This window comes from Diplodia seriata (genome assembly GCF_021436955.1).
Source record: "Diplodia seriata strain FDS-637 chromosome Unknown scaffold_6, whole genome shotgun sequence".
Lineage (NCBI taxonomy): Eukaryota > Fungi > Ascomycota > Dothideomycetes > Botryosphaeriales > Botryosphaeriaceae > Diplodia > Diplodia seriata.
Window position 1 is genome coordinate 758,320 of NW_027117313.1, and position 27,166 is coordinate 785,485.

General features: G+C 54.8%; 8 protein-coding genes and 1 non-coding gene across 9 annotated transcripts; 5 read left to right on the forward strand and 4 right to left on the reverse strand.

Annotated features, from left to right (window-relative positions):
* Positions 1-1,126: 1,126 nt before the first annotated feature.
* Positions 1,127-3,031, forward strand: SLS55_006143 (uncharacterized protein; the record flags this gene model as incomplete). Its single annotated transcript, XM_066777580.1, has 4 exons — positions 1,127-1,149; positions 1,201-1,679; positions 1,924-2,926; positions 2,986-3,031. The coding sequence occupies 4 exons, from the start codon at positions 1,127-1,129 to the stop codon at positions 3,029-3,031; spliced, it is 1,551 nt and encodes a 516-aa protein (XP_066631675.1).
* Positions 3,032-6,190: 3,159 nt separating this feature from the next.
* On the reverse strand, positions 6,191-6,513 carry SLS55_006144 (uncharacterized protein; the record flags this gene model as incomplete). Its single annotated transcript, XM_066777581.1, has 2 exons — positions 6,191-6,226; positions 6,295-6,513. The coding sequence occupies 2 exons, from the start codon at positions 6,511-6,513 to the stop codon at positions 6,191-6,193; spliced, it is 255 nt and encodes an 84-aa protein (XP_066631676.1).
* Positions 6,514-8,433: 1,920 nt separating this feature from the next.
* On the forward strand, positions 8,434-10,677 carry SLS55_006145 (uncharacterized protein; the record flags this gene model as incomplete). Its single annotated transcript, XM_066777582.1, has 1 exon — positions 8,434-10,677. The coding sequence occupies one exon, from the start codon at positions 8,434-8,436 to the stop codon at positions 10,675-10,677; it is 2,244 nt and encodes a 747-aa protein (XP_066631677.1).
* A 2,122-nt stretch (positions 10,678-12,799) lies between these two features.
* SLS55_006146 (uncharacterized protein) lies at positions 12,800-13,493 on the forward strand (the record flags this gene model as incomplete). Its single annotated transcript, XM_066777583.1, has 2 exons — positions 12,800-12,803; positions 12,868-13,493. The coding sequence occupies 2 exons, from the start codon at positions 12,800-12,802 to the stop codon at positions 13,491-13,493; spliced, it is 630 nt and encodes a 209-aa protein (XP_066631678.1).
* Positions 13,494-14,318: 825 nt separating this feature from the next.
* On the forward strand, positions 14,319-15,300 carry SLS55_006147 (uncharacterized protein; the record flags this gene model as incomplete). The annotated part of the gene is made up of 2 exons (XM_066777584.1): positions 14,319-14,325; positions 14,414-15,300. The coding sequence occupies 2 exons, from the start codon at positions 14,319-14,321 to the stop codon at positions 15,298-15,300; spliced, it is 894 nt and encodes a 297-aa protein (XP_066631679.1).
* Positions 15,301-17,146: 1,846 nt separating this feature from the next.
* On the reverse strand, positions 17,147-18,278 carry SLS55_006148 (uncharacterized protein; the record flags this gene model as incomplete). The annotated part of the gene is made up of 2 exons (XM_066777585.1): positions 17,147-17,567; positions 17,626-18,278. 2 exons carry the CDS (start codon positions 18,276-18,278, stop codon positions 17,147-17,149), a joined length of 1,074 nt encoding a protein of 357 aa, XP_066631680.1.
* Positions 18,279-18,954: 676 nt separating this feature from the next.
* Positions 18,955-19,049, reverse strand: SLS55_006149. Its single transcript has one exon. It is a non-coding gene; the product is annotated as a tRNA-Arg (tRNA).
* A 3,502-nt stretch (positions 19,050-22,551) lies between these two features.
* On the forward strand, positions 22,552-23,160 carry SLS55_006150 (uncharacterized protein; the record flags this gene model as incomplete). The annotated part of the gene is made up of 2 exons (XM_066777586.1): positions 22,552-22,590; positions 22,645-23,160. The coding sequence occupies 2 exons, from the start codon at positions 22,552-22,554 to the stop codon at positions 23,158-23,160; spliced, it is 555 nt and encodes a 184-aa protein (XP_066631681.1).
* A 588-nt stretch (positions 23,161-23,748) lies between these two features.
* On the reverse strand, positions 23,749-24,312 carry SLS55_006151 (uncharacterized protein; the record flags this gene model as incomplete). The annotated part of the gene is given in 2 exon segments (XM_066777587.1): positions 23,749-24,288; positions 24,307-24,312. The coding sequence occupies 2 exon segments, from the start codon at positions 24,310-24,312 to the stop codon at positions 23,749-23,751; spliced, it is 546 nt and encodes a 181-aa protein (XP_066631682.1).
* Positions 24,313-27,166: the final 2,854 nt, after the last annotated feature.

Below are 27,166 nucleotides of genomic sequence, written 5' to 3' on the forward strand. Positions count from 1 at the left end.
CGTGGGAATTACCCGGAGAATATACGAGTTTTTCTGCAATTCAGTCTTGCCACTCTTTGAAGTTTTAGTGAATGTTGTTTCCATAGCAAAGTCATTCTACTTGATATGATGTTGATCCTGTGGTTCATTCTTTTCCGGAGACGATCTGGATGACTGAATGTGGCGAGAAGGAAGTTCACAATTGAGGTTGGTGGCATTGGGGCATCGAGAATTTCCCCGCATAGGTACAGTCTGATGGACACTTGTTTCTGCTGTCTCGTCGTGCTACACCACCGCGATATTAACATTCTCTTGCCGTCTCATTGCTTCTCTTATCGGGATACCACCAGTGGGTACCAAAAGAAAAAACGACATGGTAGCGCCTGCCAGGGTACGTTACATGAGTGAGGCTGGAAGCTGAGTTGATGAAAATTTATGGGGAAATGGTCAGTGCGTGGATTCGGAATGGCATCGACTCCTCTGGAGACCCGCATCCCGAGCATATTCTCAAGCCGTCTGAGAGAGAGGAGGTCTTCAAGGAACCCCGAAAAGGCAGAAGGTTACCAATAAAATACATATCCAATGATGCGAGAGCTTAATGCTCATCCCCCCAACTCCCCTGCAAAGATGGGGTCGCTGCCTACGTGGGCAAGCATAGCCACAGCATAGCCATACTCTAAATGCCTTGTGTCAGCCTTGCGACACTTGTCGACACAGCCCCTTTTTGCAGCGGTAGAGCAGCGCGAAGCCAGATCATACAGACGGAAGCTTTTAGAATGTGTCATAGTGATATGCTAGATTGGAGTTGCATTGTTTCACGAACAAGCAGCTTTGACGTCACCCTCCAGACACGAAACTCGCTGTCGGCAGGGCGATACGAGAGAAAAAGGTGGGAAAGAAGGAATTCAACATCAATTAGTATCACTTGTGAAGGCTATCTAATTACGCGGCTTCAACATTGACTGCACAAATGCGCCTAGTATGAAGCCGAAGCGAGGCGCTAAGCCCATTATGGGTGTTCAGCTGCAGGAAGGCTGAACAGCGAACAACTCATCTACACCGCCGCTTCCTTCTCTGCAAAGTTTTGCGATGCTCTTATAGCAGCCTCTGGCGAACGCGGAGATTATTGAGAGTATCAACAGCAATAATGGCAGGGGCGCTTCCCAACGGGTCAGTAATCCACATACACACTCCATCGTAGCTCGCGGCTGACAAACACAGGGATCCTCTGAAGCAGGCTGTGGAGAGAGCAAAAGATGCTTTCGCCCGCCTTCCAAACGGCGACCAAATTTTCCAAAGATGCATCAACTCGCCTTTCTCGATCGTCGAAGCTGTCGGAGAGATACAGGCATCTCAGAAGCGAAGAAAGTCAGTGAAAGTCTTCGAGGGGCTGCAGAAGTACACTGCCTGGCTTCAGAACCTATCTCCGGTTGTCGAAGTTGCCGTGCAGACCCAGGCTGGTGTAACCTGTCCGGTATGGGCGCCCTTGAAGTTCGTCCTTCTGGTCGTCCGTGATAATTCCAGGGCCAGCGAGGAGATTGCCCGCTTGCTCAAGACGCTCGACGGTTGCGTCAGGGAGATCCAATTGTTCGGAGAGCTGGGTCTTGACCCCATGCTCCAGATACCCCTGTTGGAGTTGTTCACCGATGTTGTTGACTTCTCCGTCAATGCCCTTGAGTACTTCGGTCGGCGAGGCTTCCGTAAGTGCCGGTACTCTGGAAGTAATGTTCGCAGACTTTTGCTGAGAATATTTTAGGAAGAGTGGCTTCACTGGTCTTTAAACCTTACAAACATGAGTTCTCGGCGATGCGAGAGCGCATCCGAGAACATGCCTCGGACCTACGTAACGCTGTCACCACGCGAGAGTTGCTTCACGCAAGGCAGGCTAGAAACGGTAAATGTTTTTATGGTTGACGTCTAAATTCGACGCTAACATTTGTACAGATGAGGCTACACTGCGGCGTAAGAACCTCAAGATCGAATGCGAGAAATGGCTCAAGCCAAGCGCTTTGAGGGACGAACACGACCGGCGCCTTCAGTCGAAAGCGCAAGGGACCTGCGAGTGGATACAACAAAACCAGACCTTCCTACAGTGGAGAGACCTTCAAGCTTCTACCATTCCGGAGAAGCTTCTTCTGATATCCGGAACGCACGGCTGTGGAAAATCCGTGTTGGCCTCTGCAATAACGGAGCAATTCAAGAACGAAGGTCGCCGCACCCTCTGCTTCTATTTCTGGAGCGGCGATACCAACAGGCAGAAGTCAGATCAAGTTGCTCGTTCTTTCCTGGCTCAGCTCTTGAGACATGATTCTGGCGATCAAGTCAGTGGGGCCATTGCCGGTTTGAGGAACGAAGAGGGACAACCGTCATCCCTAAGTTTGTGGAGAACACTCAAATCTGCATTGCAGATCGAGCCCATACCACCGTTTTGTGTGCTCGATGGGATTGACGAGGCTTCCGAGCAAAAGGAGATCCTGGCGAATCTTTCCGATCTCTTGGAAGACGTTCCTAATGCGAAATGCCTCATGCTGGGAAGACCCCAAGTATTCGAACCTCTGCCACCGCTGATTTCCGAGAGGAAGTGGTTCCTGGCCATGAACTCGATCCTGACTCAGCAGGACATCGACACCTTTATTAACCAGGAACTCAGCAAAGTTGGGCTCATTCAGGGTGTAGGTCTGCAACAAGCGGCTTTCGATACACTCCAAAAGAACTCCTCAGGCATGTTCCTCTGGGTGCGGCTTATGATCAGTGACTTGGAAAAGTCGTGCAGCAAGTTTGAGCTGGAGGAGAGACTGAAAAGTGTTCCACAAAGCCTCGAGGACGCTTACAGATTGCTCTTCACTCGCATAGACCAGAGGCTTGATGTCCGGGAGGTTCGAAAAACACAGGTCACCCTCGCGTTGATCATTGCCGCACGCCGGCCGCTCCGCACCGAGGAGCTTGCGTACGCTGTTGCACTCTGGATGAGGTCGAACTCAAAAGCCACAACCGTCCCTCTTGAAGACTTCCTTCCGATCGATTCCGGGAAGAGCATATTGCGCGGCTGTGAAGACATGGTCTCCATCTCCAGCGGAACCGTCCATCTCAACCATACCTCAGTCATGGAGTTTCTCTGTCGAGACCGACGTCAATGGACTGGACCAAGAGATGAACATCTGGCCGGATTTCGCGTATACATACCGGAAGCTCATGGCCTCTTCGCTTCGCTTTGTCTTGACTACTTGGATCTGCATGATCTTGGCTGCCCGATGAAAGAGCTGGACACGCTGACGGATCTTCGTCAAAAACATCCTTTCGTCGAGTACGCCTCAGACGGCTTCTTCTTTCATATGGACCAGTCTTCTGAGGGTTTCCTGGGCGTTGTGGACAAGTTGAAGTGCATTGCTGCGTCTGCACACTTGATTTCTTGGATCGAACACGCCGCGTTTACCTGGATGGAGAATTCTCTCAGTGAAACGCAGACATCAGATCACGGCTACGGGGAAGATTTTCTCCAGGAATGGCAGGCGCTGATAGATTCCGACGATGAACTCCGACACTCTATCATCGCCCAGCTGCAGCATGAGATCGCGGCACGGACGCACGACTTTGGTGCGAATGACCATCGAACAATCTTCTTCTCCAACCTCGCGTATTTTGTTTCGCTTGAGACACTACATTCAGATGCGCAAAATAAGCCTTTAGGGTCCATCTTTGGTGCATCTGCCTTCAGCTCCGGGGAAGAGGCATCCTTGCAGGCGGCACAAGGCAGTTCTAAAGCTGTCCAGCCACCACCACCACCCCAATCGCCCCCGCAGATAATTTCTGCATCCTATGATATCTCAAGGTATCTACAACAAGATAAACTGGTCCCTGTTCGCAGCCTTGGCCTATTTGCAACGCTCATGCGCCACACTTCTGGTATCATGGACTTTGGCAGGGTTGCGTCCGATCCTCTGATGCTGCTTTTCAGTAGTATACTTCAAAAAGCTTCAACACTGCCTGTATACGTAGTCCTTGGGATTTGCAACTTCTACGATCGGCTGGGTAAATGCGATCAGGTCATGCAGCTTTGCCAAAAGATCTTGCCACGAGTCGATGGAAGCGGTTCCGGAGCGGAAAGTCTGACCTATTTCCTCATGGGTAGACAATTCGAACGCATCCCAGACCACCCCAACGCCTTGAGGTGTTACAAAAGAGTTATATCGACAAGAGAATCTTTCATGGTGCGCGTGATCAGCCGCGAGTCAATTTCCGCAATGATGAAAGACCCGGAGGAAATGCTTGATTTCTTCCAAAATCTCCTCGAAAGGGATAAAAAAAGATACGGAACACGAGCGAAGGCCACCATTGAAACTCAATATCAGATCGCACATACGCTTGGTCTGTTGGGTAGAGGGGACGAGGCCATGGAACTGATGCGACTGACTTGTAACATGGGAAGTGGAAGACCAAATCTCGACGACAGAACCACTTTCAAGGCGGGTAGACAGATAGGGCGTTGGCTTCAAGCGGCAGGATCTTACGAAGAAGCACGAGGATGGCTCGAGCTGTATTGCGACCGGATTGGCGGCCCGACAAAAGACAATCACGATTGGTACTCCTGGGCACATTTTCTCCCTGCAGAAGTTATGGAGAGCCTTTACCGCCTTGAGGACTCACTGGATCACGCCTACAAGGCGTACTCAACTTCAAAGGCGAATTCAACTCTAAAGGAGTGTTCAATTCCAAAGACCGTTTCATCGGATTATTGGGGAGCCCGACTGTTCCTGAGTCAGATGATCTCCACCTTTATCTGCACGCAGAAATACAAGCAGGCCCCCAACCGCGTACAATTGTTGCTTGCTCAAGGCGACTTTTACGACAAGGATGACGTATTACATTTGGAGTTGCTGAAGCATCTCGTACTTTTCCTGGATCTCATCGGTGAGACTGAGGAGGCGCGAATGATTGGGGAAAGCTTTATTGCTGCAGAAATCAAACGGCCTGAGGAGGGCCGGAGCGGACCCCCCATCACTTGTCGCTCCGTTGTTTTGATCATCGAAGAGATGTTCCAAACTATGAGGGCCACTGAGCATTGTGCTGCAGAGGCAGGAAAAGAGAATTTTCGTGGCAGCGAAGACAGCAAACAGTCGATTGATAGACTGCGAGACCTTGCGAGGGTCTGGTACCCCGAAGGTGATGTATCATTGGCGTCTAACCAGCCGATTCTTAACATCGACACTACTACTCTTCCAGAACAGTGGTGGACAATGGCTGAGTACACGGGATATGAGACCAGGGTGACTTTCACTTTCTGAACCGGTTGAATGGCACCGGGAAATCACAGGTTATATTAGGTCTTCAATGCAGCATATTTCCTTCGGATTATTGAGAGCAGGCAGGTCCCATAAAGTAGCCGATGGCTGAGTGACGAATAAATCCGTTTCTCGAATCTTTTACAAGCATCGAATCGATAGCCTGTAAAAGAGCCCCATACTCTTGTCCCCGGGTCCCGCGGCAGTATTCAAGCCACCCTCTCCCACAAACGGGACTTGCATATCAAGATTGGCATAATAATACTAAGTATCCGCCTTGGAATGTATGAAGGTCTGATATAGTCGTAATCAGCTTCCCTTGCGGATTAAGACGGCTTCGTTTAACAATTCTCTTTCCAGGTGCTCGCTCAAAACAACAAGAGCCGGTAGTATTATATTTCTACACTTAATGGTTGGCTACAAGTTATGTATACAACCGTTTGTTGCCTACAACCTTAAGTTTATAATGCGAGAAACGCGTGTTACAAACGGCCCGCACTCGGCTTTACTTATTCCAACCCCAGAGCCCCATTTGAAGGAGCTTAAACGCCATCCATCTTGCGCGCCCAAAAAGGCACCGCGCTCGAAGAAATATGTGTTAGGTGTAAGTGGATCCGCTGGCTTAGCGAAAAATAAAAATAAAAATTGCACCGACAAAACACAAAACGTACAACAGCCGGGATTCCCCAATGGTCACCCACTTGAGTACTAATCGGCCGGTTCGCAGCTTAAGTACGGCTGAGCGGACGGGAAGCCCTGCATTCTGCGACCTATGGTCGTACGTGGGAGACAATACGGGCAGTACAAATTATGACTGCAAGTCAATGAGCTGCGGACTGGCTGTCGACTGCCATGCTGACAGGCGCTTCCACTTCAATGGTAAGTGAGGAAATGCAGGTCTTACGTGAAAGGAGGTTTAATTTCTGCCCTTATTACCAGCCCACAATGATGACCTCCCTAACCACACGCTGCAAGTATTGGTTAGTATAATGGTCCCGGCCAAGTAAGTCGTAGTTGGGACGGTGGCTGCACTTACCACCGACATTGATCTGTATCTTTCTTTCAGCATCTCGAAGAACTGCTTGATGGGATACGTGAGCCCGTGTCCGGCCTGCCAGTGGTGAATGGTAGCAGTGCCCTCGCACGTGTCGACCGTGAAGAAATTCCCATTGCGTTCCCGAAACAGATTTCCCAGGACAGCCACGTGGGGCGTCGGAGGGTACCGAGCAACCTCCTCATCAGCAGGCTCATTCATGGGATACTCGGCATCGTTAAAATGGCTGCGTACGTTGTCCCCCGCGAACTTGGGGTGTCGATAGTCAACGGCGCAACACCCTTCGTATATGGCGTATCGTTGGTTGTAGTTGTTGCCGCGCGGCGGGTCCTCGATGTAACCAATCTTCTTTTATGAATTCCTTGTATCTACTCACCCAACTCATTTCCCTGCTGGTTATCAGAAGTCTCAAAAGCGACCTTTGCTCGTCTACGCGAAGGTTCGGACTGCTCAATAGCTGCTCTTTCCCTCTTAGGCATCTGCGCAGCTCGAGTAGCTCGTATGTGGAACTAGAGAGACTTTCATGTTGATCCCGTACTTTTCTGCACTCGATCTGAGCGTTGCGGTATTGCTCCCGGATGTACAAGCTGTTGTCCCACTGTCGGACTTCCGCCCGTAACTTGTAAATGGCATCCGATCCAACGGTTGCTGCCTGATCACGCCAGGACTCCACAATTTCCCCATCCATCGCACCATGAAGGAAACAGTCGCCCATAACTTTGAAGCAAAGCCGAACAGGTGGATCGGAAAGGTCCTTTCCACATGGCTCATGAACGGAACGGGGGCCAGCTTCCCGGAGCACAAAGGGAATCCGTGCTCCAACCAAAGCGTATATCCGGTCGTTGAGAGTCGTTTTTCCGGGACCCAACCCGAAACCTCCATCGCCTGTCACAAAGAGTCGGCTCGATGCAAGAAAAAAAACTACACTTGACGTCACCGTAGCGTATGTCATCTTTGAGCGTCCATCGTCCGGGAATTTCTGTTCGAGAGCAGACCGAATGGATGATAGCCGACGATCTTCGAGAACCTCTTTTTCCCCAAATGGCGCCCCCGGTGCACGCAAAAGTCAATATGCAAAAGCCTGAGGAGGCGAATGTCTGAACCATGGAGTTCGGAGTAGAGAGAATCTGCCGCGGACATGACGTGCTCTGTCGGATGTGGACCAGCATTGCATTCCGGTCGTTGATGGCTGAAGAGTGAGCAGGCAGCAGACGAGGCTGAGCCCCGCCGTTGAGTGAGACACTGTTGTGTTACGCGACATGCAGGTGTGACAACATTGGTCAGTCTTAACTCAAGTGCAATCGATGCTCAATGCTGCCCCGGCTCTTCCGCCGAGCCATGAATCTGGCTTACATAGCCGGAGGGCAGTCACTGGCATGGCGCGCAAGGCTGGAATGAGGAATTTGGTGAAAACATGCATGTACATTCCGGGCTCGTGACTTCTGCTACGGAATAGTCTTAGTCTTGGCATTAATTTCTCAACGGTCCACATGCAGCTCAAGGACCAGGAAGAGAAGGGTAGCAGCAGGACGGGTGTTCATATCGTGGACTGAGTATTGGTGTTGAGTGTCGATGAATCATGAGTGAGGGGTAACGTGAAGAGTAGTACGACAAGATTTGGTGAGTCGATGTACATGTGGACGTGATCGGTGATATATGGCGTGACGTAGGCTGAGATACGTAGCGCGCGAGGAGGGGTTGGCCGATTGGTGCGATGTGGATGCTCGCAAGTGGATCGCCGCACTAGCAAGCCCAAGACGGCCAGCCTCCGCACCGCCGCCAGCTCTGGCCTGTGCCATTAATAATTGCGGGCGTCGGAACAGAGGTCCACACCTGCTCAGGTCATTCGGGAGGCTTCCCGATGCAAATCAAGAGGTGGTCACTAAGCAGGGCAGGTCCAGAAGCGGGCGAGCGCGGCCAATGAGGGCGGGGCAGATTAAACAGACACCTCGGGACGCCCAACAATCCCTGACGCCCCCACTTCTCCACCCCCGCCCCTCCCCGCTCCGTTCCTTCCCCACTAAAACTTCCGGCGCTGCTCGTTAAATACCATCCGCGACCCGCCCGCCCTTCAATCGACACCCTACCTGATCATTGAACCGCCCATCGCCATCTGCAGCCATGGGAAGCATCGAAGGTTGCCCTGCACACGCCACCGCCGGCGGCGGCACTCGCCCGCGCGACTTCTGGCCCGACACGATCAAGCTCAACATCCTGCGCCAGAACCAGCCCGCCTCCAACCCGCTGGGCCCCAATTTCGACTACCGCAAGGCTTTCGAGAAGCTCGACTACAATGCTCTCAAGGACGACCTCAAGAAGCTGATGCGCGACAGCCAGGACTGGTGGCCCGCAGACTTCGGCCACTACGGCGGCTTCTTCATCCGCATGTCGTGGCACGCCGCCGGCACCTACCGCGTCTTCGACGGCAGAGGAGGCGGCGGCGAGGGCCAGCAGCGATTCGCTCCCCTGAACAGCTGGCCCGACAACGGCAACCTCGACAAGGCCCGCCGCCTGCTCTGGCCCATCAAGCAGAAGTACGGCCCGTCCATCTCGTGGGCCGACCTCTTGCTGCTGGCCGGCAACGTCGCCATGGAGGACATGGGCTTCAAGACATTCGGATTCGGCGCTGGCCGCCCAGACACTTGGGAGTCGGACGAGTCGGTCTACTGGGGCTCCGAGAAGGACCTGTTCCCTGCTGGCAACGAGGACCGCTACGAGGGCAACAAGGACATCCACAACCGCAAGCTCGAGGAGCCATTGGGCGCCACCCACCACGGCCTCATCTATGTCAACCCCGTCGGCCCCGACTTCAACCCCGACCCCGTCGCCGCCGCCAAAGACATTCGCACAACCTTCGGCCGCATGGCCATGAACGACGAGGAGACCGTCGCCCTCATCGCCGGTGGCCACGCTTTCGGCAAGACCCACGGTGCCTCTTCTGACGGTGACAACTTGGGCCCCGGTCCTGAGGGTGCTCCCATCTGGAGGCAGGGCCTGGGTTGGCACAGCAAGTATCAGGACGGAAAGGCTTCCAATTCCATCACGAGCGGTCTGGAGGTGACATGGACCACGACGCCGACCAAGTGGAGCAATGGCTACCTCACTAGCCTGTTCAAGAACGAATGGGAGGTGACCAAGGGCCCCGGCGGCGCATGGCAGTGGATTGCCAAGGACTCCGACGCCATCATCCCCCACGCCTTCGACAAGAACAAGAAGGTCAAGCCGACGATGCTGACGACCGATCTGTCGCTCCGCTTCGACCCCGAGTACGAGAAGATCTCGCGCCGCTTCCTCGAGAACCAAGACCAGCTCGAGGACGCCTTCGCCCGCGCGTGGTACAAGTTGCTGCACCGCGACATGGGCCCCAAGTCGCGCTACCTCGGCCCCGAGGTGGCCAAGGAGGACCTGATCTGGCAAGACCCCGTCCCGCCCGTCGACCACCCGCTTGTCAGCGAAGGCGAAGTCGCCAACCTGAAGAAGGACATCCTCGCCACCGGCCTCGACGTCTCCACCCTCGCCTTCACCGCGTGGTCGTCGGCATCCTCCTTCCGCAACAGCGACAAGCGCGGCGGCGCCAACGGGGCCCGCATCCGCCTCGACCCCATGCGCAACTGGGAGGTCAACAACCCCAAGCAGACGGCGACGGTCATCGCGAAGCTCGAAGAGGTGCAGAAGAAGTTCAACAGCTCGGCGTCTGGCGGCAAGAAGATCTCGCTAGCGGACCTGATCGTGCTGGCGGGCGCGGCGGCGGTCGAGAAGGCGGCCAAGGACGCCGGCGTCAACGTCACGGTGCCCTTCACGTCGGGCCGCACCGACGCGTCTCAGGAGCAGACGGAGGACTCGCTCAAGCACCTCGAGCCCAAGATCGACGGCTTCCGCAACTACGGCCGCTCGTCGAAGCTCGTCTGCGCCGAGCAGTGGCTCGTCGACCGCGCCAACCTGCTCACCCTCACCCCGCCCGAGCTGACGGTGCTCGTCGGCGGCCTGCGCGCCCTCAACGCAAACTACGACAAGAGCGACAAGGGCGTCCTCACAAAGACCCCCGGCAAGCTCACCAACGACTTCTTCGTCAACCTGCTCGACATGAGCACCGAGTGGCAGCCGATCGACAAGGACGAGGAGGTCTTCGAGGCCATCGAGCGCGGGACAGGTAACAAGAAGTGGACGGCGACCCGCGCCGACCTCATCTTCGGCTCGCACGCCGAGCTGCGCGCCATCTCCGAGGAGTACGCCAGCGCGGGCATGCAGGAGAAGTTCGTCAAGGACTTCGTCAAGGCGTGGGACAAGGTCATGATGCTGGACCGCTTCGATGTTAATGTGGAGGAGATCCGCAAGGGCAGGGAGTCGAGCATCCCGAGGCTCTAGGTGTTGAGGCTTGACTTTTTTTATTATCAGTCTCCCCTCTGGCGATCATTGAGAAAAATCGTTTTTGTTCAGTACGAATTCTACGTCTTTATGTTTATGGCTCAAGACTGTTTGTACCATTGTTACCGTGATTAGTGTGGTTGACGTGTTTCTCGGTGAGATTGGTGTTGCTTGACTCTAGCTTGGTATCCGGAGACTCGTCCACCATGTGTGCCGTGTACTTCTGGTATACGCTGATATTTCTCTTTACACGCGGTTAAGGTGGACTGTGAGACCGCCACGCCGATGAGTGATGTTCTTAGCTGTATCAATCAGGGTGAAGCGATTCATCTCGTTTGGGAGGCGGAAGCTGCTGCCGTTGCTTTTCGTGATGTTTATGTCAAGTGATTATTTGAGCTTCTTGTTCTTGAAGGTTCCTAATTGACGAGTGTTAAGATTTGTTCTACTTGGCTTTTCTTATCTCGCATGCGAGGATCTAATTTGTCCAAGATAGGAAGGGGTATTGTTGCCTTCGGAAGAGATTTACTCTTCACTCGTTTCCCACGATAGTCCCATCAACCCCGCTGACTTGTTAGGAGATTTGGTGCTTAGTGAGAGAATCCCAACGTCATACGCCAACATTTCAAATGCGTATCAATGGTCAACTATCAACGTTAACTAGGACGCTGTTAGAGCTGACGTTGTTCCCGTGTAAGTATCCCGTTTCGGTCAAGCGTTGGCCGTCTGGACTACCGAATGCGGAGCTGTAAACGAGAGCCTCGTCAAACTGCTCCAAAACGGCAAGTACCACGACTCATTTGAAACCGCCTCGAGTACACTTCCCGAAAAAGCCAGCTAAACGATGGTGATAAGGGTCCACTTCACCCCAGGTGACGCAAGAGCGATAACCAAAGCATATCCCATGGCAACCAAACTTCAATGATGACGACTATATAATGGCGGGCTGAATCCCACCAAAACCACAGCAAACAGTCCAGCTTCATCCACCATCATCATCGTGATCAATCCGAACCCCTACCACAACCGAGCCCGCTCGCCAGCCATGCTTCTCTCCCCCCTCCCCCTCCTCCTCCTCGCCCTCACCCTCCCCCTCGTCATCATCCTCAAACCCCTCCTCCACCACCTCTTCCACACCCACCTCCCCCTGCGCCGCTTCCCCTCCGCCACGCCCTGCGCCTGGCTCATCCCCTCCTCCTTCTACCACTTCTTCCTCGCGCCCCACCTGCCATCTACCGCGGGTGCTGCCGACCGCCATTCCTCCTCCCCCTCACCGGCCTTCCGCACCCGTCTCCTCCACGCTGCCCACTACCCCGCCACCACCACCAACGACAACACCACCCAGCGTCACCCCGTCCCCGTCCCCGTCCTCCGCACGGGTCCCCAAACCCTCTCCTTCGCCTCCCCCGCCGCCATCCCCGCCATCTACGGCCACGCCTCCTCGCGCTCCTTCTGCGCCAAGGGGCCTCTGTACACCGCACTCGGGGGCGCACCACAACAAAACGCAAACCAACACACCAACGTCCTCCACGTCGTCTCCCGCGCCTCGCACGCAACCAAGCGGCGGCGACTGGCCCACGGCTTCTCTTTACGGCAAGCGGAGGGCGACGCGTGGCAGGGCAAGGTGCGGGGGAAGGTGGGGGAGGTGGTGGGGGTGTTTGATCGCGTCGCGGGAGGGGCAGGGACGCTGGACTATTCGCGGTGGGCGAATCTGTTTACGGTGGAGGCGGTGGCGGATCTCGTGGGGAGTTGGCGGCTGGGGTGTCTGGAGAGGGGGGATGATGGGGTTGTCGTCCCCCTGCCGGGTGGACAGGGCTCGGGGAAGGTGGTTAAGTATGTGCAGAGCAATCGGGCGGGGTCGAGGGCGATGGCGAGAGCGGCGATTGGGACGCCCCGGTTGGCCGCGGTGGTGAGGGGGGTGTTGAGGCGGGTGTCGGGGTTTTGGCGGGGGCAGTGGGAGGAGGGTGGGGGGTTTTGGGAGTTGGTTGGGGCGTTGGTGAGGGAGAGGGTGGGGAGGTGGGAGGAGGGGGAGGTGTTGGATGATATGTGTAGGTTTTTGTTGGAGGATGGGGAGGGGAGGGGGTTGGGGTTGGATGTCGGCGAGATCGAGGCCGAGGTGGGGGTGATGTGTAAGCTTTGGACTGGGCCGTCTTTTTGTGTTGTTGTCGGTTGCTGACTTGGGTGGTGCTGCAGTGGACGCCGGATCCGACACCACTGCCATCGCGTTGGCGAACGTCATGTTCTTCCTCCTGAAAAACCCGGCCACCTTCTCGAAACTCCGCGAGGAACTCGACAACGCGCTTCCTGCCGATACGATCATACCCTCCTACGCCAGCGTCAAGCAACTTCCGTACCTCCGCGCATGCCTTGATGAGTCTCTTCGCCTCATCCCGCCGGTATCGATGGGTCTATCGCGCATCACACCGCCCGAAGGTATGACGATTGCGGGACACTGGATTCCGGGTGGGACTACAGTTGGGGTGCCCGCGTACACGGCGCACAGGGATCCGTCTTTGTTCCCGGATCCCGAGGGATACCGACCAGAGAGGTGGCTTGGTGACAAGACAAGCAAGATGCAGGCCGCCTTCATCCCGTTCAGCGCCGGGTCGCGAGGCTGCATCGGAAGGAACATCACCTACCTGGAACAGACGGTTCTGATCGCTACATTGGTTCGCAGGTACGACTTTGAACTGCCGAGCTCTGATTGGGAGCTGGAGAGGGAGGAAGCGTTCAATGTCTGGCCTGGCTCGATGCCCCTCAAGATCAAGCTGAGACCGGAGTGGGAAAAGGATCAATCAATGTCAGTGCCAGTTAGCTGAAGGGGGAAAGCGGGCTTACATGGAATATGGCGTACCGAATTATTTTGGGGTCTGTGTCTGACGATTTGTGATGAACGTAATTCAGCCCATGCCAATGTTTGACATTCATTTCGTGCTCGAAATGGTGCGAGGCAGGTGTCGTTGGGCAGGAGACTCGTCAATAGCGCACGTAGTCTTTCTGTGCTCAAATCAACCCTGTTCGGACACTCGTGCAAACTGCTTCACCGATGTAATTAAGATGATTCTGAGTACGCAGGCCATGCGAGTGAGAAGCGTAAGGCCACATGGGAACAATTTCTCCAACACGACTGTCCCATGGATGACGTCACATTACCCCGCACACGGCCTCGCCGAGAGTCTCGAGCGTTGATCTCAAGCCTTTCCCGCGGATTCTTCAACTGTGTGATGCCGCACCCTTGACAGCAGAGCCCCTGATCCCTGAACGTCTTTGCATTCTTTTTAGAACGACATGAGGAAAGCAAGCAAGCGTCGCAGAACAGGTACTGCGGCTCCAAAGAACCTAAGCAATTAAGATGCTGACACTCGTCCAGGATGGTGAGCTCACAGTCCACTAAAACATCAGCCATCGGCATCTGACGGGCCACTCCTCAGTGCCACCTGTCGCGCCCGCCACATCAAATGCGACGAAAGGAAGCCAACATGCCGGCATTGCGAAAGAAAGAACCTCCCTTGCAAGCAGACCGACATCATCGTGCCCTGCAACTGGGACGAACCTCCTGCACCACCACCACAAGATAGCAACAACACTGCCGCAACAACCTCTCCGGCACCGCTCCCCCCCTCCGACCCAGCCCCAGCATCAACATGGGAAGTGATCCAACGATCCCAATCCACCACCATCCCCCAGTCCCACCCTCCCGCACCACCACCCCTCACGCCCTGGCTCTCCCCCGCCCCAGTCTCCCCCAACAACTACATCACCGACGAATCCGCCAGCCTCCTCCGCATCTACCAACACGGCGTCGGCCCGTGGATGGACGTGCTCGACCACACGCAGCGCTACCAGCGCGACGTGCTGCGCCTCGCGCTCGCATCGCCATTGATCCTGCACGCCCTCTGCGCGCTCGCCGCCAAGCAGATGAGCCGGGCCGACGCCGCGACGCCGCTGTCGCTGTGGGAGCCGTTGGCGGCAAGGTATTATGGCGAGAGCTTGCGGCTGCTCATTCGTGCGTTGGCGGAGGATACGTCCGCAGCGGCGGAGGCGGGGGGTGGTGGAGGAGAGGGTGGTGGGGGGACAGGGAGGACAAGGAAGAGAGAGGAAACGCTCACGGCGACGATACTGCTGGCGAGCTGCGAGCTGCTGGCGGCGCCCAGCGCCGACTACGCGCGGCACCTGCGCGGCGCGCTGACGCTGATGCACACGGGCGGCATCGACTTCCGCTCCGCGTCGCGGCTCGAGGCGGCCGGGCTGTGGGTGTTTGCGCGGCAGGACGTCGCCATGGCGGTGGCGGGGAGGAGGGGGCTGCTGTGGGGGGTGGGGAGGTGGGGGTGCGATTGGAGTGGTACTGCGGAGGGGGAAGGGGAGGAGGAGGAGGAGGATTGGTGGGGAAGGAAGGTGTTGTGGTTGCTGGCGAGGGCGGTGGAGTGCGTGTTTGTGGATGCGGATGGGAGTGGGTTGGCCGGCAGGGTGGAGCCGGTGGAGGGCTTGTTGGCCGAGTTGGAGGAGTGGCGAGGGGGGCTGCCGAGGTCGTTTGAGGGATTGAGGTTGAAGGGCGGGTTGGCGGAGGGCCTGGATGAGGTGTGGTTCCCGATCGACTCGGCAGGTATGGTGCAGGCTTTTGTGTGAGATGTTGAGGGCTTTGGTCGCTGACGAGGTGCTGACACATGTAGCTACTGCGTTGTTGTACTATCACATGGCTATAATCATCCTTCTTGAGGAAAGAGCCAGACGTGCAGCCGAACCGGAGTATTCGGTAAGTGCATGTGAGCTCCGGAGGACCTGAAGATGGCTGATTCGAAGGAGGATCAAATTCGGGAATGTGCCCGTTCGATTGCATCCATCTGCTTATCCAAAGGCATTTCCGATGGAAATCTCATTGTTGCGATCAATCCGCTTTCCTACGGTGAGCCGCTCCATGGGCTGCTGCAACTCAGAATGACTGATTAGTACGCTTAGCCATCAAACATACTGAGACAGCTTCAGTAAGAAACAGGCTGTGGGCAGTGCTCAACGATATAGAAAAGAGATTGGGATTTCATACCAGGAGCACACTAGAGGCACTCGAGGAAATCATTGGAGGTAAGTAGCCTATAACGAGAACAAAGAGTATAGAGATTTGAAATAGTCTTCGTTGAGTCCGGGGTAGTCCTCGTCAGTTTCGAACGAATCATCCCCATCCAGAAGCAAAGAATCTCCAGGATCAAGCTCTTACATCAGAACCAGGCTTAATGAACCCAGTTTAACTTGGCGGCTGTTGGAACAAAAAGCACAGCCGACTGCACCTAATGTAGAACTCGGTGACCTCCCTTATATTACAACAGCGGCAGGCAACCCGGAAGTGATGACAAGATCGGGATGATCTCTCAAAAGGATTCTTACTTCCTGGTACACGGCCTCAAGAGTGCTTTCATAGTGTTTGTACTTTTCGAGAGCAGCTAAAAAGCCGCCGTAGCTCTCAGGTGTATCTTTAAATCGCTCCTGGTCTTGATTTAGCTTGGGAATACTTGATGTTGGAACGGGATGTGAGGAATGCGCTCGCTCACTAGCTTACATTGACGTCAATTACAAATCGTTGTGCCAATATCAACTCAAGTCTAACAATCGTGTCTTGGGTCCCGTCTAGACTTTCGCCGTTGATAACATCGGTACGTTCTTTCCTCATCGAAGGCATGAGACATTCAAAGCCTTCGACAAGATCCGGCTGATCTTTCAGCAACGCAGATATTTCCCGGTGAAGTGATGGCGTATCAAGCAGCCCATCTGTGTGTTCTTTCAAGATACAGATAAAGGCGACAAATATCTCAAGATTGCCCTCGTATCGTTTCTGTAGAGTGTCTGAGTTGTAGGATTCGAATAACAACTACAAGAACTACTTACCTTGAGTTCAAGGAAGAGGGATAGCGCAGAACCCATTGATACGGGTCTAATCTGTGAATGATCGTAACAGCGTACGTTCTTGTACACTCCTTGGTCCTGAATTTCCATGTCGTACCACCAGGGGAAAAGTAGCTTGATGTGCTCCACAAATTTCGCCCGTTCGCCTTGATTGGTGAATTCCAGGCCATTCATGAAGTCAATGAGCTCCCTGCGCAGGTCCTTATGATAGGGTAGGCCACAGTACCGCTTCAAAAGTGTCACCAAGGTTTCATAGTGTCGAGGAAATCGAGCCTGTATTTGCGCTTCAGTCAGCCATAGAGTTGACATGAGACGGTGTATGCTTACTTCAACAAAAAACATGAACTTCATTGCATCGTCCGCTGTTAACACCTCTGCCGTAGAGCTTTGTACACTCATATGCCGTTGTGTTTCTTGGCTTGGTATCGAGGAGTTCATATGATGCGCTGATGATGGGTTTTGAGATGGAGGTTTTGGAGTTCCGTGTATTCTGTTTCGAGTTTTCTGTGCGAAGTCGAACCATATGCTGCATTTGCGGCTGCCAAAGTAAGCAAACGGGCGAGAAAATCTGGCGTCGTTAATTCACCAACCAGATGAAGCCTCCTCCAGAGGCACATATCGCTTGACTTGATCCGCAGCTGAAGATGGGGCAAACTTGGCCACGCGTATCCCAGAAGCCTTTCTCTACGACAATTGCCATTGTGATCATCGTCCCTGGACGAAGGTAGGTACCGGAAGATATAGCGTATTTGCTGTTGCGTGTCTGAACCAGTTCGTAGTTACCAAGCCGAACATCTTCAGAGCCAGGTCCTTCCTCAAACCGAGCCTGAATCACGACGTTCATCAAGTTGAAGTCGTATTCGGAAGGGATCGGAAATCTTCTGCCGAGGGCGTCTTCAACAAGAAAGGGATCTTGGAAGAAGGTCCACCTTGTATCCGGTGCCGACAATGTTGACCTGATCTCGAGTACTACGCCGTAGATCTGCTGTGTTGTCACGCTTTAACGAATTCATCAGCATACTCATAACACACCAGAGATCCATCTGCTTTACTTACCAGACAGTTGAAACCATGTTGACGAGAGACTTCCAGCCAACAGAGACCTCTCCGCAAACTACCTGATACACCTTCGTGAGCAAAGAGTTGTTGGCTTCGACGGCTTGTCTTTGCGCAATCGTATTGCCTTCAATGTCGCCAAGAATATAACGCACACCCTCAAGCCTCTCCCGAACATGAGACTGAAACACCTCCGCCTTTCCTGTGGCTGTTCCAAGTGTCTCAAGTCCATATTCCGCAAGAAGGACATTGACAGTGCCGACATGCACGCTCAGATAATTCTGAAGCCTTGCCACCTCTTCCTTCTTACCCATGGACCACCTCACCCTGTCCCACTTCTCCTTCACGACCGCCCCAGGCTTCGAGTATACACCGAGGCTGTTGTCGTAGCCCTTGATCTTGGCCAGGAATTCTTCGAGCGGCCGACGGCAGCTAAGCGCGGCATATTTGATCGAGTCGAGGCTCTGGGAGGAGGAGGGGGGTGCGGCGCTGAGCTTGTCAAGCCGGCGAAGCGCCTGGTCGAGGCACTCTAGCTCGCGGAGGAGGTCTTGGTAGTCGGATCTCGCGCCGCCGGCATCACTGAGGCTGCCGATGATGTCAGCAATAAGCTTGCCGACCGTGAGGAAGTCGCCGACGGAAAAGCCGAAGGACATTTATGTGTTGAGCAGAAAAGCGGGTCAAGTGGCTCGGTGAATCGTGTCGACTCGCAAAAGTTACGGTTGAGGTGTTCGGGTTCGATCTTGCGCCCGTAAGCAGCCTTTTTAGCTGTTGAGAAGGCTGTGTCTTCGAGGCTATGCCTCCAAGGATAAGCGCGGGCAACGTGCATGGCGGGGGCTGTACACCCCTGCTCGTGTAACGGCGATTGATTGCAGTCGACTGCAATTACGGAGAAGATACTGCTTTACGAATTATACTTCAGCGGTTGAAGCATCGTTTCGTTCTTTCAGTGACATACCTTCCCAACTTTTTATATTGCCATTACGCAGCACCAACTATTCCGTATAATTGTAGGTCGCAGAATACAATGCTTTCAGTCCGCTCTCTCGTATTTTCTATAAGCATTCTCTAAGTTCTAGAACATTAAGTAGCGGTAAAAGAATAAAAATCACAGACCCAACTTTATAAAAACTAAAAGTGAACGTTGTAAATACTCCACCACTTGAAAATGGGCAAAAGAAGACGAATACCCCTACTACTCGATGAAGGGATAAAAGAAAACATGATACTCCACGCGGGATTCGAACAGTGAGTGTATAAAAATGAACGTTATACTTCACCACTCGAACAGTGAACAAAATGATACTTAACAACAAGCAAAAGAACACGTATTACTCCACGCGGGACTCGAACCCGCAACCTTCAGATACCGGGGCAGATCGACTACGCAGTAGAAGTCTGACGCGCTACCATTGCGCCAGTGGAGCAACTATTGAAGGGCACTTGAAATCTTGGAAATATATAGAGTAATACAAAATCTGGTACCGACATTCTGCCGAGCCAGTCAGGCAGGAACAACGACAAACTGCCATAGAGCAACGCCAGAAACTTTTACTCATCTTTCGTTTTCTTCAGAGCTTTAAACTATACTGCGACCTTTTTTCGGTGCTATTTCTAGCGTGGGTTGTTCTCAAGGAAGTGATCCTTGTGTGCCAGATAGTTTTCCCAGCGCTACGGGCTCCGGGCCGGGCATTGAAGCCATCCCGAAATAAACGATAACTGATCTGCGTAAGAATCTCCGAGACGCACTGACCATCCCCGCCCCAATCCGTCCCAGCAAGCATCACTTCGGCCTGGCGGTTGCGGCGCCTTCGTTCGCCGTTTTCCTGATCCCGGCAATAAAGATCGTAGCTGCAGGCCTTTACAGCGTGACGCCTATCCAGACTGAACGCAATATCCAGGTTCAAGATCACTACGACACCGCCGCGCTGACGTCCGGCCTGCTCGGGAGCAAGGACGGCTCTCTCTGGCCCGCCCGCGGCACCAGTACGTCGTTTTGGCAGCTGCTCGCCGCGTACGCTGAGTACATATTACGCGATCTGGCGGCTGTGAGGACTACGACGGGTGAGTCGAAAAGGGCTTTCGCCGATGCGTCGAGGGCAGTGTATGTCAGGTACGCGACGGGTTTGCTGACGGAGATGCGGGTGTATGCGGCGAGGAATTTGTCGTCGTCGGCGGCGACTGTAGGCCTTGCAGTGCAGAGGCGGATGGGATTAATGTATCGACGGCTGTTGTTGGGGGAAATATTGCGTTTCCTGACGTGCGGATCGTGGAGGATCTGGCGCCGATGGTGGCGCTGGAGTGCTTGCTTGGTATCATGTTGGGGGGGGGGTTTTTTGGCGTGGATGGCGCTGCGCTTCCCGAGTAGGGCGGTTCTGCCGAAGAGCCCTGGGTCTATTGCTGCGAGGGCGTGATTGGTGGCGGGGAGTCGGCTTGTGGAAAGATTGAGGAGCGCTGGACAGCTGGGGAGCGTGAAGGATACCCGAGATAGATGGGGCGAGAAGGCGGCATTGGGATGGTGGGCTGTCTCGGAGGTGGTCGAGAAAGATGATGCGCAGGCTGAGGAGACGGAGAATGGCGACGATGACCACGCCGCAGAGAGTGATGCCGAGGCGGTGGAGGTGAGTGAAAGCATGCAGAGGAGCGAAATCGGCTTACGGATCGAGACGGCCAATCAAGGCATAGCGGCGATGATAATGGTCAGTCGGATGGAAGCTTCAGTATCAGTAGAGGGGGAAAGTATGCGCCGAAGCTTACGCTAAGGTGGGGGGGTATCAACGTAGGTGATGATGTGGTGAAGGGTAGGTAGAATCAGCCGCCGAGTCAGTATTGCGAGTACATAGTAGGCGATGCTCATGTCAAGACCCTACCATATTGGACCTGAAACTTTTGAGATGTGAGACATATAGTCGGTGTAACAAAGCTCTGGAGTTTGATTGGCCTTTCAGAGAGGATGGCGCTGCAAGGGCGAACAAATGATTGATCAATTTCTCAAGGTTCGCACGCGGCACGGCTTGATTTTTGCCTACCGAGACGGCACAAAGCGCCATCCCTGGCTCATTCCATGGCCACTCAGTGCTCCTGGAGAGCCATCTACCCTCCGGAGGCTCTGAGTGGTTCGCTGGCCATATACCCCTAATTAAACCTCTCCTTCTTCGCTCGCTCCGTCTCTTCGCCGACTGTACACACTTACAATAGCGACGCATTGAAGCTTCATGGTGGCCTGCATCCCCAAGTCACAGCCTTGATGATGGGTCGGAGCTTCATCATCCCATCGCAGCGGCTGGTTTTTCGTCAACCTCACGCAGTCCAGACGGTGGAAGTTCCACTCACCCAAGGTACCAGCGCGTGGTACGTGGCCCATGACTAAATTTCTGACAGGTATTGGGACATAGGGTTTCGCGATCATCCTGCATTGGGAAATCAGCGTCAGCGTAGGCAGCAAACACGTACCCGCTTGCGTGTCGCCTAAAATCCTTTCATACGAGGACTGCCGATATCCCGCTCACTTCAACACGAGCCCATTGCTGCCTCTAACATACATAATATGACAGAATGAGCGCGCTGCGGAGCACTCACTTTGCAAATATGTTTGCACCGACAGCGAGCTGATGACCTTCTCTCGTTCTGCCCGACGTTTGTTCTGGAGCCAGCCTTTCCCGCTTCATTTGACTGAATCCGTTCCAGCACCGAAAGAGCTTGGGTCTATGGGGCTTGGTCGTTGTACTTGCCGAGTGATTCAAGGTCGTGCCGCGGTGGATAGGGATCGTGGTGATCTGGGCGGGCATATCTGTAAGAGCACACGGATATCAGTAACGGAATTGGCTCGCATTACAGCTGAATACCTTCTGGTCTCGATCGGCCGTTCCATTCTCAGTCTTTGCCCGCTATGGCTTGATCACGACGGTTGAGATTCTTGGTGGAAGGTTATTGTGCTGGCAACTGAGGGGCGGACGCACTGTCTGGGTCGCGGACTCCTTTTACGAAGATCAACGAAGGAAGCTTACGCTCGTGGTTTAGTTGGAAAAGAGAAAAGCCTTTGCGCTGTCCACGTCGCACAAAGCCATCAGCTTGCAGAAACCGGGCGTGGCCCCCGCCTGCAGCATGCACGTTGCCGAACCATCATCGCCTCTCGAATCCTGGCCCTACAGCATCCGAGCAGCGCTCCTCGCTTCGCTGTACCCCGAAAGCGGATATGATGACCAATGGGAATGGCAATATTGCTGCCCCCGGGAGCCAAACTGCCTACGTGCTCGCACGATTACTGGCGGACTCCTGGCAGACGATACCGCGAGGCATGGAGCCTTGCAGAAGGGCGCTTTAATTCCATGGTGCTCCTGTGGAAAGATGCTGGAGCACCGCCCATGCCCTGAAAGAATCAAATGCAAGCTCAAGAAGCCATTCCGGACTTCTCGGGGCCAGAAGGAGCTCCATCACGTGCTCCCGTTGTTAACTAGAGCATGGTTCTCGCGCTGTAGGGGAGGGGCTGTGCAGATCCAGTTGGCCGTCGATAGCTACTAGCTCTTTTTGTCCCACGTCCTCCCGCCCTCACAGCACCATTCCCCACGGCAGCCTCTGCATCGCCAACACCGCACGCTCGTTCCGCGTTGCTTCTATACTGCTGTCGCTTATGACCCGGCTCTTCTTTCAAGCTCACGACTGCACTCGCTCGACCGCCGACGTCCGACGTACGTGCCCCTTCTGCCCAACTACCCAAGTGCCTGCCAGGGAGCAACTAGCACTGCCGGCGGCTTGCAATCTCGTCTGCCTCGTGCTGATCAAGCTTGTATACATCAAAGCCACTTTCGCAACTGGACACGACACAGCAGCACACCATCCTGGCCTACCATGCCTCTCCAGTCTTCTATGACTGGCCCTGGATCTGAGGAATCAGAAGCGACCCCGTCCGACAAACACAAGAGCGCGACTATGAGCAGGGTTACAACCTACTGGGCCCAGACGCTCGGCGTAAGTCAATGTCGATTTACCGTTGGCGCGTGTCAAATAGCTGATGACCTGAAGCTTATCGACGACTCCCGCCGCATTGCCAGCATCGGCTACAATGCGGATCCTTTTGTGTCCAGCGAGACCACCGCCTACTTTGGCGGCGCCGACGAGCACGTAGTAGTCATGAACTCTCCCGGCCTCGCTTCCAGAAACCTCAGCAACGTCGTCCTGCTCAAAGCCGAGGCTGCTCGACCACTCCAAGACCGTGGGCATGTTGATACAATCAGCGGAAACATCCGCGTCAAAACGGGCTACGGTGAATGGCCCGTATCGGTCTCCGGACGCATGCTGGCCAATCTATGGTTCAAAGACAAGCACTGCTGGAACAAGCGGATCCACACCGTTGACAAGGACACCGAGGACGTCGAGTTCTGGGTTCTCGACCACGGCGCGGAGGCCTTCCCGCACGATTTGTTCGTTACTCACGAATTCACTGGCGCACACGGCCTCAACGGCCCGGTCGCCAGAGCCCTGGCGCTTTCCCGCAAGGGCCTGCGCCTGTGTCCCCCCGAGATCTCCGATGGTGAGTAGTGGCGGACTGCGTAGGCCGTAGATGCTGTGACAGATAGCTGACGTTCGACACAGATGCCACAATCGCCGCCGCTCTCGCGCGCCAGCGAGCCACAGCCGCCGCCGACGCTGCCAAGCAGGACAGACAGGAGCGCCTGAGGCGTAGGCGAGTTCGCACTTGAGTGCACAGCCCGGCATCAGGGCTCAACGACCTCGGGCCATCGCCATTACTCATGGCGTCAAACTCATGTACTTCGGCTTCAGCTCAAGCCCAAGTACGTACGTGAAAGGAAAAGCTTTTGGTGTTTCAGTGTATTTTGTTGACTTCGGCATTTCTCCTTTCTCATTTTTCTTCGATTCTCCGATGATACCACCCACCTTTCTGGCCATGGATACATTGTACGCACACATTTGCATGCCATCTTCCATCCGGGGTCTACCTTGAACGCGCATTCTAGTTATAGACAGATTTTGAGGGGCTTTACTATTCTCACAAATACGCAAAAGCCACACATGATCAAATCAATCTTTTCGATGAAGAGCAACAGTGCCCTGCGCTATGATGAACCTCCTCTTTCCTACTCTTGTTCCACTCACCACAATCTCCCGCTACTTCGTGATGAAGACGACATTGACCGCCGCAAACGCAGCGGCGACGGCAAACACCTCAGCGCGCTTGACGTCCGCGCACCACGTCAACAGCACCGCCAGCACGAAGTTAAACAGCGCGACGAGGCCCAGGCTCAGGCCGCGCACGGGGACGGCCTCGACTTGCTGCAGCGCGACCATCGACGCCACGGGCAGCATCGCCGCGACCCCGCTCGTGGCCACGAACGTCAGCCGGTATATCATCTTGTCGTCGAGGACCGCCGACGCCCCTTCCCTCCCTCTCCCCCGTCCCCGCGGCCAGTGGTGGAACCGCCCTTTGCGCTTGTGGAGCCGCCCGACGACGGCGTTGACGACGGACTGCGTCAGCCGGTCGGACGCGGGCCGCGGGAGCAAGGTGATCAGGTCGCCCGCCGGCGGCCGCTCGTAGCCCGCCGCCACGCAGCCCCAGACCGAGTCGTCCTTGCCGCCCAGCGCGCCGCCGTCGAGCATCTCGCGCGAGCGCAGGTATTCTTGGATGTCGCGGAGGTCGTGCGCGCTGGGCTCCGTGGCGGAGAGGACTTGCATCGTTTGGAGGATGGCGGAGTCTGGAGGGAGGGGGGGAAAGTGGTGAGGTGTGGCGTTAGTTCTTCTGATGCTCTGTTTTGGTGGGAGTAGGACGAGTTCGGCACGGTAGAGGGAGGTTGCAGGGTCTGTGTTTGTGTGTGTGTGTGTGTGCTGGATTTGGGTGCGTCTCTCCCCCTCACCTTTTTCACTTACTGTATCTCTGCAGCTTTTCTCGTATTTCTTCCATCGTGCGCCACTGGGCGTCATCGTGGAGCGCCTTTTCCTCTATAGTCGCGTCTTCAGACGTCGATCGGCTCAAGTAATACCAGTTGCTGGCGTACTTCTGCCTCAGGCTTTCCGCTCCCGCGCAAGCGTCTGCCAGCTGGTACGCTCGCAATTCGTCCTCCAAACACACCAGCTCCGCCTGCATGTAGAGCAGGTTCTGAATGTTGAGTGTGGCGAAGCTCCGGAAGATGGACGCTTCGGGCATGCTGGCCATTCGTCGGGCGAGGCTGGGGTAGCCGGCCGGCGCCTTGCCGCCGCTGGCACCGCCGCCGTACTGCTGCCCGACGGTTGTTGCCGCTGATGCTGATGTTGGGAACGCTATGTGATTGGTAGCGGTTTGTAATACTTGCAGTGAGGAGTTTGATGGCGTACGGGCAGTGGCCTCTCCTGAGCCGTGAGAAGACGGGGAAGATGGCGGTAGTGATATTTCTGCTGCTGTTGCCGCATCTGCTACCTGCGAGGCAAGTAACTCAGATGGGAGCAATACGTTGTCGACTGCTGTTGCACGAGCTCGGCTTGGAAGGACAGTTGTGAGTGTTTGTCTAGGTAAGGGCCACCAAGGAGTAATTTCGGCCGATATGGATGCTCGAGAGCCAGCAGTAATGGTACCTGATCTTCCCTCTTCGCGATAGGGTTCTGAAATTGAGAGATGACGAAGTCTGATGCCGGGGCTTTCTTCCCTGTCTCTGACGAGGGGCAAAATTGGCTCGGATGAGGAAAACAGGCTTTGTAATGCTTGCATGTTACGTCCGCTCTCGGAAAAATGGTATGTAGAAAAAGCAGCAAAGATAACCTGGACAAGAGACACAGCCTACCCGGCAATTCTCGACGAGGCATAAACAGGCCTCCATAAGTACACCACTATGGGAAGTTCAGCCTCATGATGGGGCGAGCGGCTGTCATTGAGCCTCGATCCTGATAACTGACTGCGAAATGAAAGGTGCATACCGGACGCATGCAGAGGACGCAGCGTGCTGGCTGCCTCCACTTGGAGGGAGCTGCAGACTTCCACCAGTGAAGCCCAGTTCGCTTCTCAGGACTCGCAGTGTGGTTCCACTGTCATCGCGATGGGCGTACCGCGAACGTGCATTCGGTGGCTGGGCTGGCCTTTCATGGACGGTCTCCGTATGCACTTCCAACCCGGTTGGGTGAGACAAAGCACGACTGACTGCAGCCTCTCTCATCATGAAGTTCATCATCGCAAGTCTCGCGTATCTTTGATCAACAGAGAAACCGAGAAACAAGCATTTGGGGCTCTTCATTGATCGCAAATAGTTCGGAAGAGGTGCCAGGAAGAGTCTGGCTTGTACTCTTTTCTACAGGAAGTGAGAAGCAGAGAGAGAGGGTCTTCTAATGGGATATGCCGCTGCTGATGACTGCATGGCGATGGTTGACGCGTGTCAGTGAATAAGCCGGTCAAACAGTTGATCATGTCCCACGATTGGATGCTGCGAATTGGACTGCCAGCTCGCAATATGCTGTGCGACCATACCTCGCGATATATACGACGTTCTCGGCATCGCCCCCACATGCTCCAAAGCTCGTCACCCGAGGCTTGCTCGTGACAAAACATCGGTTGTGCGATACGGGTGGGGTGTTGACCTATGGAAACCCGCACAGTCAGTTTATCGACGCAAGCCACCTGGCAATGCGGCAAAACCCACCTTTGTCCCACAGAGGCTTGCAGTAACCGAGCTGAACGGCCAGGAGTCGAGGCACTGTTGGGACGGCACAGCCGCGGGGCGAGTTACAGGAGAAGGCGCATCTACATCGCTTGGAAGTCCGGTTGCATCTCCCAGCCAGTTGAGAGAACAGTTTTGCGGTTGCGGTTTTGCGCAGCAGTGCGGCTGCCGGGGCTGTCACCCGAGGCTCCAGCGAGCAGGGGCTGCATAGCCCCTCACAATGCGCCTTGCCGAACAACGCAAGTCAGAGCCAAGAGTCAGCTGCACATTAGCCCCCTTCGGCCAGCCCTTTCAGTTGATGGAATTTGTGTTACACAAAGGAGCAGGCTCTGTAACAGGAGCGGGCTGCCATATTAGTGTGGGTTTTGGGCGCTGGTTTTTGGTCGCTGGTTTTCCTCATGTTCGTGACGACGCCGCCTCAAGCAAGCTGGAGACTCTATTTCTTCCCGGTCACCCAGTGCTCTCTCTTATTTGAGAATGCACGTTTCTCGTTCCCTCCGGTTACTATCATGTGTACGTCCACACGACCCGTTTCATGACGGACTGCCGATCGAAATTGCCAGGCTGACATTCCCTATCATATGGCCAGTACAAACCACCGTGCCGCCGAATCCAGCTCTTCGGACAATCATCAAAACTACGAATAGCTAGCGTTGCCCGAAATAGTCGAATATACAACCTCATAAGCCAGGAGACAGTGGCGGCGTTACAGTGGGACATCACACCTCAGCCGTGCACTCTATGGCTCAACGGGCTTGACGTGGAAGTGCTGGGAGCTGTTGAGTTGAAATGGAGACTGGAGGGATATGAAACGTCGGAGCTGAGCAAATTCTGGGTTCTGGCCGACCCGAACCCGCCCTTTGATGTGGCCTTCTCGAGGGAGCTTGCGGAGAGCTACGGACTGCTGC